At 36.2% G+C, this 15103-nt stretch overlaps 1 protein-coding gene across 1 annotated transcript in view; it reads left to right on the top strand.

Annotated features, from left to right (window-relative positions):
- Nucleotides 1–12124, top strand: part of LOC123548317 (rhophilin-2-B-like) — a 45715-nt gene extending 33591 nt beyond the window's left edge. Inside the window, exons 11-15 of the mRNA XM_045335487.2 lie at nucleotides 100–216; nucleotides 2234–2354; nucleotides 3536–3686; nucleotides 3837–3986; nucleotides 7216–12124. Coding sequence (XP_045191422.1) covers nucleotides 100–216; nucleotides 2234–2354; nucleotides 3536–3686; nucleotides 3837–3986; nucleotides 7216–7590 — 914 coding nt within the window. The 3' untranslated portion in view covers nucleotides 7591–12124. The remainder of the gene's footprint in view (nucleotides 1–99; nucleotides 217–2233; nucleotides 2355–3535; nucleotides 3687–3836; nucleotides 3987–7215) is intronic.
- Nucleotides 12125–15103: the final 2979 nt, after the last annotated feature.

The raw sequence follows: 15103 nt of genomic DNA, 5'->3' as shown, positions 1-15103 counted from the left end.
TGATGTTGTAATACAGAACATTTCATCAAAATCTATTATTGCAAAAGAAATGACGAAACTGCCACGAGCGTCCTTAATGGAAGTATTTTGATATTACAGACAGTATTAATGCAGACAGGGTGAGAGAAATGGTCCAGTGTCTGTCAAACCAAGAGGAAGGAGAAGATGATATGCCTGTCAAAGTTCCACAGACTTTTGAGGAACGGAAACAACTTGGTACGTCAATAACTGTTGATCATGCTGTAATGATATTGCTTATATAAGTGGGAAAGTTTTGGTCAACAAATTTGGTGACCATAAATTTGTATATTTTGTTTCTTGTGGTGTAGAAAATGGTTTTGTATAGTTCGAAAAACTATGAATTCCTTTTTGAACGGTCTGTCAGTCTGTCCGCAATTTTCGTGTCCGGTCAATATCTTTGTCATCGATGGATGGATTTTCATATAACTTGGCATGAATGTGTACCACAGTAAGACGACGTGTCGCGCGCAAGACCCAGGTCCCTAGCTCAAAGGTCAAGGTCACATTTAGACATTAAAGGATAGTGCATTGATGGGCGTATCCGGTCCATATCTTTGTCATCAATGGATGGATTTTCAAATAACTTGGCATGAATGTGAACCACAGTAAGACGACATGTCGCGCACAAGACCCAGGTCCGTAGCTCAAAGGTCAAGGTCACACTTAGACGTTAAAGGATAGTGCATTGATGGGCGTGTCCGGTCCATATCTTTGTCATCGATGGATAGATTTTCAAATAACTTGGCATGAATGTGTACCACAGTAAGACGACGTGTCTTGTGCAAGACCCAGGTCCGTAGCTCAAAGGTCAAGGTCACACTTAAATGTTAAAGGTCATTTTTCATGATAGTGCATTGATGGGCGTGTCCGGTCCATATCTTTGTCATTCATGCATGGATTTTGAAATAACTACGCATGAATGTGTGACACAGTAAGACGATGTGTCGCGCGCAAGACCAAGCTACGTAGGTCAAAGGTCCTAAACTCTAATATCGGCCATAACTATTCATTCAAAGTGCCATCGGGGGCATGTGTCATCCTATGGAGACAGCTCTTGTTTTGATTACCTCCCTTTTACGTTACTATAATCAGCTTATTTTGTAACTTTTTTATTATTGGCTGTAGGGAAAAACTGAGACCATTTTTCTGTGGTACAACAATGTACTCCAATTTTTAGGTGTATTTTGATATAGCGGTATCTGTACCTGGTAAGGATTTTTTTGTGGACTTGGAATATTTTTTGTGGGCTTAGATTTTTTTTTTGAATTTCTTCCCTTTGTTGTTCCTGTCCTTTGGGCTTCAGCAGTCAAGTTCTTTAAATTTTGCTCCCATCCTCTGATATAACCCTTCAGTCACACTTAGGGGTCAAAGGACATACCTTCGGGCGTATATTGCTCTGCATTGCTGTGCTCTTGTTCAAACTACATCTCCTCTGGAACCATTTGATGAAACCTAGCATGGATGTTCCTAGTAGGGTGGTGTTCTTTCAAAACTGTTCAAACAGTTCCACTTTTCAGTGCAGAGCAGCTGCAAGAGCTAAAACAATAAAAGTTAGTAAGCATCATTTCTTTAAGTTTGAAGGTGCAAAAAAGCCACAGAAATGTCTAATGGGTAGCCCTTAACCAAACTAGTCATATTATTCAGATTAGTCAGAAATATCACAGTCACTTTTCTCTGTGTAAACTCTTCTTGCTTGATTTCGAGAAGTCTCAAGCAAAAATCAAACAAATGATTCTAGGGTGACCATCTACTACTGGATTGTTCAGGCTATTATGATTTATTTAACCGTTAGCCTGCTAAATTTCTAAAATGGAATGGTCCATCATTCAATTTGGGCAATACCATTTATCATTTAAAGGGGTGTTCCCTGAAAATTTACTGACTGAAGAGCGAACAGTGCAGACCATGATCAGACTGCACGGTTGTGCAGGCTGATCTTGGTCTGCACTGGTCCCAAAGCCAGAATCACATGCCGGCAGCAGGCTAAAGGTTAAAGAATGTTTTGTGAACATATATATAGTGGAACATATTGCATATAGTAGATATTTTCTTGTAATAATCTGCTAACTCAGTTTTGATTTAACTTGTTTGATGTTGATGGCTAAATTTGGTGCTGGGTCTTGACTAATTCCCTGTTGCAGATAAGGCCTTTTTGAATTAGTTTAAAAATTCCTGGAAAGTAATTTAATACATATATTACATTCGTTTACAGCCAAAGCCCTTTTGAAAGAAGCATTGATGTGTCACGAAGAAGCATTGAGACTACACAATATGTGTAAACAATTAAGGAAAGTGGACACATTTCTCACCATACTGAAGAGGGCACATGATCAGTATGTATAAACAAAAAGAGATGTTTCAATGTAAATAGTAATTGCTGAAAAGTTTAGAAAAGTTAAGAAATAGAAATATTTTCTGTCCATCAGCTGTGTTTTAATGCTAGGAATACAACTCAAGGTAAACAGATGTACTGTGAAATCACTAATATTAACCTTTACCCTGCTAAATTTCTAAAATGGACTGGTCCATCATTCAGTTTGGGCAGTACCGTTTATTATTTCGAAGGGTTGTTCACTGAAAATTTACTGACTGAATAGCGAAGGTCGCAAAGGCAGAATCACTTGCTTCCAGCAGGCTAAAGGTTAATGGCAGACTAATTTCAGTTGATTTCATGGTTAGTTCATGTCATGATTTTTTTAAATCCATGAATTCATAACTCTGTGGAATAGGAAAAGTTGTTTTGACCAAGAGGTGGACAGATAGTTCAGTGGTTTGCACACTGGCCTTCCAATCCTGAGATCGGGGGTTCGATCCCCGGCAGCTACTCGGGAATTTTCAGAAACGCTTTTCAGTCTTTCCCACCCAACTAGAGGTGTACTGGTCAGGAACCCAGTCAATCCTTGCATGTATCAGTGCTATACACTGAGCACGTTAAAGAACTTGGCTGTCTGTTCGCAACGAGCTAGGCTAAGTTAGCCGGACAAGCCTGTATCTGATTTCTGATCTCTCTGTCGTGGGGGCTTTGTCTCACCCTGTCCCTCTGGTCAGATCGCTCTGTGTCTGTACTAGTAGAGGATGAATTATGCCCCCTGTATGGCTGCTTTTGAACTATGTAAAGCGCCTTTGAACGTGAAATTGATCATGAAAAGGGCGCTATATAAATCTGGTATAATAAAATAAATATATATATAAGAGCACCAGATTTCGTGCTCACAAAATTAAATGATTAAACATTAATGCTTGTTTAGATATGATAATAATGATATGATAGACTACATTTTTATGCTCCCCCAAGGGCAAGCATATAGTTGCCGATTTGTCTGTCCTTCCATCCGTCTGTCCGTCACACTTTTGTCCGGAGTATAACTTGAAAAGTATTAATGGCATTTTATTGTTTCTGACTTCATAATATACGAAAGTGATAAGACCACAGTCCAAACCATCTTTACACTGCACAGTAGTAATTTTACCCAAAATCATTAACAGTTACATCTTTTGTATGAAATATTTATAGATCAGTATCCAAGTTTTCGACACTTGAAGAAGAGGATGACTTCACAGAGATTCATGTAGCGCCAAAGATCAAGGCTATTTCACAACAGTTAGTGGCACCTGTCACACCTGAGTTTTCAAAAGTCAAAGTTCAAGAAATTTTCAAAAAATTGGTATGCATTTTTATAGTTTAAGATATTTAACAATGTTTTCTTTTATCAAATTCAACAAATACAGTTGTAATAATTACCCTTATAAATTCACTTAGATTTATCGAAGAGTCTTTAACCATAATATTTTTTTATGCATTTTCCTATTTTTAGGGTCCAATAGCAGTTTTCAATTCCAAGAATTACTGGACGGCCCCTAGAACAGTAGCACTACATCGACCTTCAGATCAGGGCTATGGGTTCAGTGTGAGAGGTGACTGTCCGGTCAAAGTTGCCGACATTGAACCTGGCAGTGTAGCTGAGGTAAAATTTATTTTATTTAAGTTTTTATGCACCACCATGATGTATTGGTAATCATTGAAAGGCATATAGTTTTACCCATTTCCTAGTGTTTATGAGTATTTCGAAAATAATGTAGCTGAGAACTTTGTCAGGCATTGTGGGACATATAACTTGACACAAATGGTCACTATAACAAGATGATGAGTTTTGTCATTGATCCTGGTCAATAACTGAAGGTCAGGATTATGTTAGTCTGAATTTCATCGAGTTTTCTTAAAGTGCACAAGGCACATAACTACTGTATCTATCAAATAGTGGGGCATTCTTGTTATATGGATACATTTGTAGCTTATAGAATGTTTTAAATTGAAGCAAATGTTTTTATAAGTGTTTTTAAGTGGTTGTATAGTTATTGAGATCTGTCAGCTTTATTGTTTAAAATGAACCAAGTCATTCAGTCCTTGTCAGCTTAGTCGGCAGAACACAAGGTTATAAATCAACATGTGAGCTGCGCCATGAGAAAACCAACATAGTGCATTTGCGACCAGCATGCGAGTGCGCAGGCTGGTCTGGATCCATACTGGTAGCAAATGCACAATGTTAGTTTACTCATGGTGTAGCTCATGTCTATTTTCAGGAAAGGGGATTGAGCTCTGTGATGCTTTAGCTAAGCTTTTTCAGTCTCCCCATCTGATTCAAGCTAGGAAGTTATTAACTTCAGAGGAACGGTTAATCCAGCAACATTCATCTGTTAGCCATCCTCGGTAGATCTCGGCAGTATATATGACCTTTTTGTGTCAGTTCACTGTAAAACCTAACTCGTTCATTCATTCTTCAGTAAATAAAAATACATCTTTTAAGGAAGTACCATTTGTCAAGTATTGTTGAAATAAATATCAAAGATGGGTTTTTGTCTGCCTTTGTCAAATTGAGCTGTGCGGAATCAGTGGATATTTTGTCCGAATTCCAAAAAACTGAGCTTACAGGAAATAGAATAGTCATTCATATAGAATTATGCTTACTATTCATAATAATTTATCAGAAATATATCATTAGTCCCCTACTGGTTGAAAACCAGTTTCAGGGACTATAGGAATGCACTTTTCCGTCATTCCGTCCGTCCGTCCGTCTGTCCGTCCGTCCGCAATTTCATGTCCGGTCCATAACTCTGTCATCCATGAAGGGATTTTAATATTACTTGGCACAAATGTTCCCCACAATGAGACGACGTGTCTTTCGCAAAACCCGGACCCCTAGCTCAAAGGTCAAGGTCACAATTGGAGGTCAAAGGTCAACAGGGCTTTTTTCCTGTCCGGTCAACAACTCTTCCATCCTTGAAGGGATTTTAGTTTTACTTGGCACAAATGTTCCCCATGATGAGATGATGTGTCATGCGCAAATCCCGGACCCCTAGCTCAAAGGTCAAGGTCACAGTTGGAGGTCAAAGGTCAAGAGGGCTTTTTTCCTGTCCGGTCCATAACTCTCCCATCCATGAAGAGATTTTAATATTACTTGGCACAAATGTTCCCCATGAGGAGACAACGTGTCGTGCGCAAAGCCTGGACCCCTAGCTTAAAGGTCAAGGTCACAATTGGAGGTCAAAGGTCAACAAGGCTTTTTTCCTGTCCGGTCCATAACTCTCCCATCTATAAAGGGATTTTAATATTACTTGGCACAAATGTACCTCATAATAAGACGATGTGTCATGCACAACTTTCAGACCCCTAGCTCAAAGGTCAAGGTCACACTTAGCTGTCAAATGTTAACATAACATGAACAGGGTCTGTTTCGTGTCCGGTCCATAACTCTGACATTCATTAAGGGATTTTAATATCACTTAGCACAAGTGTTCCCTATGATGAGACGATGTGTCATGCGCAAATCCCGGACCCCTAGCTCAAAGGTCAAGGTCACAATTGGGGGTCAAAGGTCAACAGAGTTTTTTTCCTGTCCGGTCTATAACTCTGCCATCCATGAAGGGATTTTAATATTACTTGGCACAAATGTTCCCCATGATGAGACAACATGTCATGCGCAAAGCCCAGACCCTTAGCTCAAAGGTCAAGGTCACAATTGGAGGTCAAATGTCAATAAGGTTTTTTCCCTGATGATTTCTATGATGAGACGATGTGTCATGCGCAAATCCCGGACCCCTAGCTCAAAGGTCAAGGTCACAATTGGGGGTCAAAGGTCAACAGAGTTTTTTTCCTGTCCGGTCTATAACTCTGCCATCCATGAAGGGATTTTAATATTACTTGGCACAAATGTTCCCCATGATGAGACAACATGTCATTCGCAAAGCCCAGACCCTTAGCTCAAAGGTCAAGGTCACAATTGGAGGTCAAATGTCAATAAGGTTTTTTCCCTGTCCGATCCAGAACTCTGTCATCCATCAAGGGATTACAATATTACTTGGCATAAATGTTTCCTTTCACATGATGAGATGACGTGTCGTGCGCAACACCCAGTACCCTAGCTTAAAGGTCAAGGTCACACTTTGAGATCAAAGGTCAAGAGGATTTTTTTCCTGTCCAGTCTGTTACTTTGTCATGCAAAGCAGGATTTAGATATCAGTTGGCACAAATATTCCCCTGGATGAGACAGCATGTTGTGCGCAAGAACCAGGTCCCTAGGTCTAAGGTCAAGGTCATATTTAGAGGTCAAAGGTCAAATTCAAGAATGACTTTGTACGGAACATTTCTTCTTCATGCATGGAGGGATTTGATGTAACTTGGACCAAATGTTCACCACCATGAGGCACCCTTGTTTTTAGAATTACGTCCCTTTGTTGTTACTATAAATAGATTCTATTGTAACTTTTTTATTACTGGCAGTAGAGAAAAATCGAGACCACTTTTCTTTGGTACAGCATGCATGTTACATCCAATTTTTAGGTGTATTTTGACCTATCTCTACCTGGTTAAGAGTTTCTTGTGGACTTATATTATATAGATTTTTTCTTTTTTTTTTAAGATTAATTTCCCTTTGTTGTTACTATAAATAACTTACATGATAACGTTTTTATAATCAGCCAAAAAAATTCAATATGAAAACAACTGTGGGTTTTTATATATGCACATTTTAAGCCAAGTGTGTTGTTATAACATATTGTATATGTAGTACAATATTGTTTATACATCATTGACAGATATCAGTTCATTATGTTATACTGCAGTAGAGAAAATTAGGTGCCTTCCAGTAGGGGACTTTGTATTGCATGGCAATACTTCATTCACTTGTTCATTTTCAGCGTGGTAACATCAATGTTGGAGATTATATTGTAGCAGTTGGTGGTTCAGATACAAAGTGGGCAAAACATGATGAAGTTGTGAACTTAGTGCGAAAGTCTGGCAGCCAACTTGTTTTAAGACTGATTACTCCAATGAATCAAGACTGTCTGGAACCCAGCCCAGCGTCGGCTCCCAGCACACCTAGGACACCAATGAGAATGGTGATTTCGTCGAGCAGTTTGTCAGCGTCCAGTAATAAAAGCAGTAAAAGCAGACTAAGCGCACCTTGGATCTTTGCCAAGAAAGGTTCGAAAGATAAAGACGAACAAGCCGAGGAATTTATCCTGGTTGGACAAGATGCAGATAAATTTAGTGATCATGATATCCTGATGTGATTCAAATAAACTCCAGTGTAAAAGGGAAACTAAATTAAGTTGCTGTACAGTAACTTTGTACTAGAGTTGCAAATTGTAGATTGGGTTGTATAGTATTACACGATGAGTTTTTTGCCAATATTTGTAAACATTGCCACTTGTGAATTTAAACTATTTGTGACTACCAATCTGCTTTAAGGCCTTAAAACACAAACCCTCACGTTTCACAACATTGGTCAGGCTGCTAAACATTAAATCACTAGATAAAGCCTAGTATGCAAAAATAACCCAAACTACTTAATTTGATATGTATATGGTTATACTATCAAGGTTTTATACAACATTGAAAAAAGGGTTAAGTCAATGTTAAAGGCACTGGCCTCCAGATCATATGATAACAGAGGAAAAAATTTAGGTATCAGGAAATTAATGCTATTTCTTAAAAATGCTTTGAAACTTAATTACTGACAGACTATATGGTATGGAAACACATGAGAGTTAGTTGTTTTTTTACAAATTTTTAAAATGAAAATCGAAAAGCGTCTTTAACACTTTACTTGAGGTAAACTGCTTTAATTATAAATATCTATATTTAAGGCATTTAAACACAAGATCCACTGTGGCGGTATTGGTAAAGACTGCGGGAAAGTTTTTTTTATTGCCATTATGTCCCAGGTTCGATTCCTGACGTGGGCATCTATTTTTTCTTGATTTGGCATTTTTAAGATTTTTTAGAAACAAAGAATCATTCTTATGTTCATAATAAAAAGAAACTTCAATTTTAAAGAAAGATCATTTTTAACTTAAATCTGGTGGTCAGTGCCTTTAAAGCAAGACACTATTCATATTCATCTTTCATGTGAATAAATTTTTTTGTGACAGTATTAAATTTCATAAACGTATTGCTTCATCAAATGTTAGTATTTTAAATAAGCATCATTTTATATAATCTATTTTTACTTAAAAGCTGGATCTTTTATTAACCTGAAAAGAATTTAATTGTTATAATGACTACAGAATATATTTGATCAAGGAAGCAGGACTTTTTAGCTCACCTGTCACAAAGTGACAAGGTGAGCTTTTGTGATCGCGCGGTGCCCGTCGTCCGTCGTCCGTCCGTGCGTCCATAAACTTTTGCTTGTGACCACTCTAGAGGTCACATTTTTCATGGGATCTTTATGAAAGTTGGTCAGAATGTTCATCTTGATGATATCTAGGTCAAGTTTGAAACTGGGTCACGTGCCATCAAAAACTAGGTCAGTAGGTCTAAAAATAGGAAAACCTTGTGACCTCTCTAGAGGCCATATATTTCACAAGATCTTCATGAAAATTGGTCAGAATGTTCACTTTGATGATATCTAGGTCAAGTTCGAAACTGGGTCACGTGGGATCAAAAACTAGGTCAGTAGGTCTAAAAATAGAAAAACCTTGTGACCTCTCTAGAGGCCATATTTTTCATGAGATCTTCATGAATATTGGTCAGAATGTTTATCTTGATAATATCTAGGTCAAGTTCGAAACTGGGTCACGTAGGGTCAAAAACTAGGTCATTAGGTCTAAAAATAGAAAAACCTTGTGACCTCTCTAGAGGCCATATTTCTCAATGCATCTTCATGAAAATTGGTCAGAATGTTCATCTTGATGATATCTAGGTCAAGTTCGAAACTGGATCACGTGGGGTTAAAAACTAGGTCAGTAGATCTAAAAATAGAAAAACCTTGTGACCTCTCTAGAGGCCATATTTTTCATGAGATCTTCATGAATATTGGTCAGAATGTTCACCTTGATGATATCTAGGTCAAGTTCGAAACTGGGTCATGTGGGGTCAAAAACTAGGTCAGTAGATCTAAAAATAGAAAAACCTTGTGACCTCTCTAGTGGCCATATTTTTCAATTGATCTTCATGAAAATTGGTCAGAATGTTCACCTTGATGATATCTAGGTCAAGTTCGAAACTGGGTCATGTGCGGTCAAAAACTAGGTCAGTAGGTCTAAAAATAGGAAAACCTTGTGACCTCTCTAGAGACGATATTTTTCAATGGATCTTCATGAAAATTGGTCAGAATGTTTACCTTGAAGATATCTAGGTCAAGTTCGAAACTTGGTCACGTGGGGTTAAAAACTAGGTCAGTAGATCTAAAAATAGAAAAACCTTGTGACCTCTCTAGAGGCCATATTTTTCATGAGATCTTCATGAATATTAGTCAGAATGTTCATCTTGATGATATCTAAGTCAGATTCGAAACTGGGTCACGTGGGGTCAAAAACTAGGTCAGTAGGTCTAAAAATAGAAAAAACCTTGTGACCTCTCTAGAGGCCATATTTCTCAATGGATCTTCATGAAAATTGGTGAGAATGTTCAGCTTGATGATATCTAGGTCAGGTTCGTAACTGGGTCATGTGCGGTCTAAAACTAGGTCAGTAGGTCGAAAAATAGAAAAACCTTGTGACCTCTCTAGAGGCCATATTTTTCACAAGATCTTCATGAAAATTGGTGAGAATGTTCACCTTGATGATATCTAGGTCAAGTTTAAAAGTGGGTCACGTGCCTTCAAAAACTAGGTCATTAGGTCAAATAATAGAAAAACCTTGTGACCTCTCTAGAGGCCATATTTTTCAATGGATCTTCATGAAAATTGGTGAGAATGTTCAGCTTGATGATATCTAGGTCAGGTTCGTAACTGGGTCATGTGCGGTCTAAAACTAGGTCAGTAGGTCGAAAAATAGAAAAACCTTGTGACCTCTCTAGAGGCCATATTTTTCACAAGATCTTCATGAAAATTGGTGAGAATGTTCACCTTGATGATATCTAGGTCAAGTTTAAAAGTGGGTCACGTGCCTTCAAAAACTAGGTCATTAGGTCAAATAATAGAAAAACCTTGTGACCTCTCTAGAGGCCATATTTTTCAATGGATCTTCATGAAAATTGGTCAGAATTTTTTATCTTGATGATATCTAGGTCACATGTGCTCAAAAACTAGGTCACTATGTCAAATAATAGAAATAACGATGTCATACTCAGTTGAACACTGGGTCATATGGAGATAGGTGAGCTATTCAGGACCATCATGGTCCTCTTGTTATTATAAACAAACAGAAATATATAGTTTTTGGTAATATTTAAAGTCAAAAGAATTATTTGAATTCTTGATTTGTGATAATTTTCTGTCATTTATTGTATAGGAAGGAGATTGCTTTCAGTTTACCCGCATATGTGCTTTTGAAATCCCATATTTTCTATATGTAAATATCTCATATACTCATATACACAAACATGTACATAAAACACATATTTCCTAATACTGATAATCCATATATTTTATTAATCCATATATTTACATTAATCCATTTATATTTTAATCCATATATACATATGACTATGCACATTTTTTAATCCAACATATGAAAATCCAAAAAGAAGCAACAGCATTTGTATGCCACAGCCAGCTGAAAATCCTTATCTCACTAAAACAGCTATTTTGATTTTTTTGGTACCTTACTGTAAATACAAAATTAACAGTTTAAGATAATCAGTTATAATTATTTGAAATTGATCATTACTCTTGGCCCACAGTGACATTTTTGTTTGCTAGTTAATTATTCAAATGAAATACAGTTACTGTACTGGAAAAAAATATATATTTTTATAAAAAGAATTAATGCTGTTATAAATTCCAAAATCTACATTTTAACTACATTTTTTGCACATTTATTTTTGTTAATAAACATTATTACCAGGTGATATTAAGGCTGTATGATGCATATTCACAGCAAGATGTTTATTAAGGCAAAGACCAGATGCTGGCTTATGTATAAAGTGTACACAAACCTTAAATGATGTCCCAAAAATGTATATACACAGTTATGATTTTTCAAAGTTTAACCCTTGTTTGTTTTACTTATTTTAGAATAGTGCCAAAGGTTATTTTTATGACATATTTATTAAGGAGAGAGTCCCGTTAACTAATGGATCTATATAGATAATGTTATAGTTGTGTACACAACATATCTATGCAGTTTTTAAGATACAAAATGTGCAGGTAGAGGTCTGTGTACATTATTATTTATGTACACAGCATATCTATGCAGTTTAATAGATCCTGTTGTACTAAGTGTATAAGATCCTGTTGTACTTAGTGTGTACTAAGTATATAAGATCCTGTTGTACTTAGTGTGTACTAAGTATATAAGATCCTGTTGTACTTAGTCTGTACTAAGTATATAAGATCCTGTTGTATTTAGTATGTACTAAGTATATAAGATCCTGTTGTACTTAGTATGTACTAAGTATATAAGATCCTGTTGTACTTAGTGTGTACTAAGTATATAAGATCCTGTTGTATTTAGTGTGTTCTAAGTATATAAGATCCTGTTGTACTTAGTGTGTACTAAGTATATAAGATCCTGTTGTATTTAGTGTGTACTAAGTTGTAAGATCCTGTTGTACTTAGTGTGTACTAAGTATATAAGATCCTGTTGTACTAAGTGTTTTCTTTTTCACTTGTATACTTCTTACTTTTAAAAAAGTAGTCCCTTTGTTCAACTACTAATGTAAGTCATTGAGATAAAGACAAAATAATAGAACAAAAGAACACCTCTCTCCACTTGTATATGTCAAAGTAGACAGAAAAATGGTCTTTGAGCTTTCATATGTTTAAAAAATACAAGATCTGAGTTACACAGATGTTATTGTCTGTGTTGTATGTTAGAATCAATCTGCTTGTTATGTATAGACATTAAGCTAGGTACGCTTTGCTTGTTTGTCTATTGTTGCTTTTTTATTAAAAAAAAAAACATGTTAAGATTAATTCTTTACTATGGTACAATTATTTTTCAGTTTTGTTTCAGTTTCACTTTACTCATTTTCATTCAGCCAGTTTCTTTTTTTCTTCTTCATATTGTTTACTGTCAGATCTGATTTGTATGTATATCTATCGCTAGTTAGATTTATCAAAATATGGATATGTTCTTTTAAAAAATATTTTCTCCTAGTCACAGATACGATGCACAATGATGTTGACAGGGTAGCTTTTTTGAGTCATCACATTGAAAAGGACACTTTTGTGAACTCAATTTTGCGGGCATGAAATGTCATAGTTTGGGGCAGAATGGCTATTTCATGGAGATTTATATTCATTTAGTTCAACTTTTGAAGATAAAATAAAAAGGATTTCTGGTGTTTGTTTGGATTTAATTTAGTAGATTGATGCAATTAACAAATCCACAAAGGTTTGTCCTCCATGAATATTAATGATTTCACAGTGTATGAAATGTTGTGTTCTACTTCATTTTCTCTTAAAAGAAACACTTGTATATGCTAGTGTTTTTCAGGTTTTTTATGGGCCTCCAAGGCAGAGTGTTTAAGGTCCCTTACTACAGATCACTTGCCCTCAGTCCAGCTTAAGTGATCATTTGGCGAAGCATCCAGTTGATTGTTAGTGGTTGGTGGTTGGAGTCAGGTGCCCACCAGTGCCTTAATGGAGACTCCAGAACTAAATGCTTGAACTATGTTTGTGTGATTAAAAAACAAAACAACAAAAAACAAGAAGGTTGTTTTACTAAAAATATTGTAATTCACTATGAAATATAACAAAGTGAGAAGATAATATTGAAAACACAGTGTTTCTTGACATTACATTCTTTTACAAATGTGGTCCTTTTTAATGTGACGACTCTCATATTTTCAGACTTTACTGGAACTATTCATCTGTCTATTTGAAATGTTTTAAGCAATACATATGAGGGTAGAAATAAAATCATGTACCATATTTACAATTAGATAAGAAATTTTTTTAAAAGTGTTTTAGCTAGAAAAAAACTTGTGTGCAATTTTGCTACATTCTGCTATATTGTGTTCAGTTACAGCTTGTATGTTCCTATACATATTTGTGAATAAGTTTGGTTTAGTTCTTTAATGATCTGAATAGTTGATGGGGCTTTTATATTATAGAACAGGTTTTGCATTATATAATTAAATTATGTCTCCCACCACACAGTGGTGTGGGAGACATATTGATTTACTCCAGTCTGTGTGTGCGTGCGTGTGTGTGTGTGTGTGTCACAAAGCTTGTCCGCACTCTAAGTCAAACATTTCTCATCCGATTTTCACCAAACTTGAACAAAATGTGTTTGACCATAAGACCTCGGCCAAGTTCGATAACTAGCCAAATCGGTCAAGGCGTCTTGGAGTTTTGGCCCTTGAACTACCAAAAATCGGTCTTTTTACTCTTGTCCGCACTCTAATTCGAATATTTCTCATCAAAGCTTCACCAAACTTAAACAAAATGTGTTTGACCATGAGACCTCAGCCAGGTAGGTTCGATAACTAGCCAAATCGGTCCAGGCATTTTGGAGTTACGGCCCTTGAATTATCGAAAAATTGGCCTTTTTACTCTTGTCCGCACTCTAAGTCGAACATTTCTCATCCGATCTTCACCAAACTTGAACAAAATGTGTTTGACCATGAGACCTCGGCCAAGTTCGATAACTAGCCAAATCGGTCCAGGCATTTTAGAGTTACGGCCCTTGAATTACCAAAAAAAATCCGTCTGTTTACTCGTGTCCGCTCTCTAAGTCGAACATTTCTCATCCGATCTTCACCAAACTTGAACAAAATGTGTTTGGCCATAAGACCTTACCCAAGCCCGATAACTAGCCAAATCCGCCCAGGCACTTTTGATTTATGGCCCTTGAATTACTGATTGGATCCACTCATCTAGACCATCTAATTGGATCCACTCATCTAAAATATCTAGAGAAACTAACATTTTTCATAGGGGCAGTTGTGGGAGACATGCGCTTTTCTCAAAAGCATCTCTAGTTACTTAATAAATTTATAATAGATCTGGTATAACAACAACAAACACTAACACACTGCTATACAGTAATCATAATACTTTTTATTTTAAGGTCTATAATATTTACTGTCTTTTTCATTGGTAATAAAAAAAAACATATAGACTCGTAGGCGGAGCCAAAAAACAAGTTTTGATCTCCAGCAGTGACATCATAACATTTTTATACCATAGCAAGGTGACAATAGCCCAAATTTAAGACCGAAACACTTAAATTTCTGGAATTTTTTCAAGTACCCTTTGAGATGCTGGATTTAACAGTAAAAGAATTGTTACCTTTTTGGTTTGGTCAGTATGAGGAGTTATCAACCTTGGAAAAGCAATATAGACTGAATGCATATAACTTTTTCCATTCAGTAAATCCTCATATCCACCTGTCTAAAAGGCAATAATTGTTTAATATTTTCTGATAATGATTAATTTAATGAGTGAGATGAACAAAAGAATCTTTTGACAGGCCAAAAAAAAGGTTCCCACGAAGATATTCATGAGTCACATGAGCAAAAGTATTTTTACTGTTACTGATTTTCATTTATCATTTAATTTTGTTGAACATAAAATATCTTCTACCTAGAGTACTTAAATAAAAGCAGGTATATTTTTATACCTTAAAATATGGTGAGTAAGTTATTAATATGCAATAAATTTTAACAGATTTCAGAAATGACCATTTAGTTTAA

This window comes from Mercenaria mercenaria, chromosome 6 (genome assembly GCF_021730395.1).
Source record: "Mercenaria mercenaria strain notata chromosome 6, MADL_Memer_1, whole genome shotgun sequence".
Classification (NCBI taxonomy): domain Eukaryota; kingdom Metazoa; phylum Mollusca; class Bivalvia; order Venerida; family Veneridae; genus Mercenaria; species Mercenaria mercenaria.
This window is presented reverse-complemented; position numbering and strand designations above follow the sequence as displayed.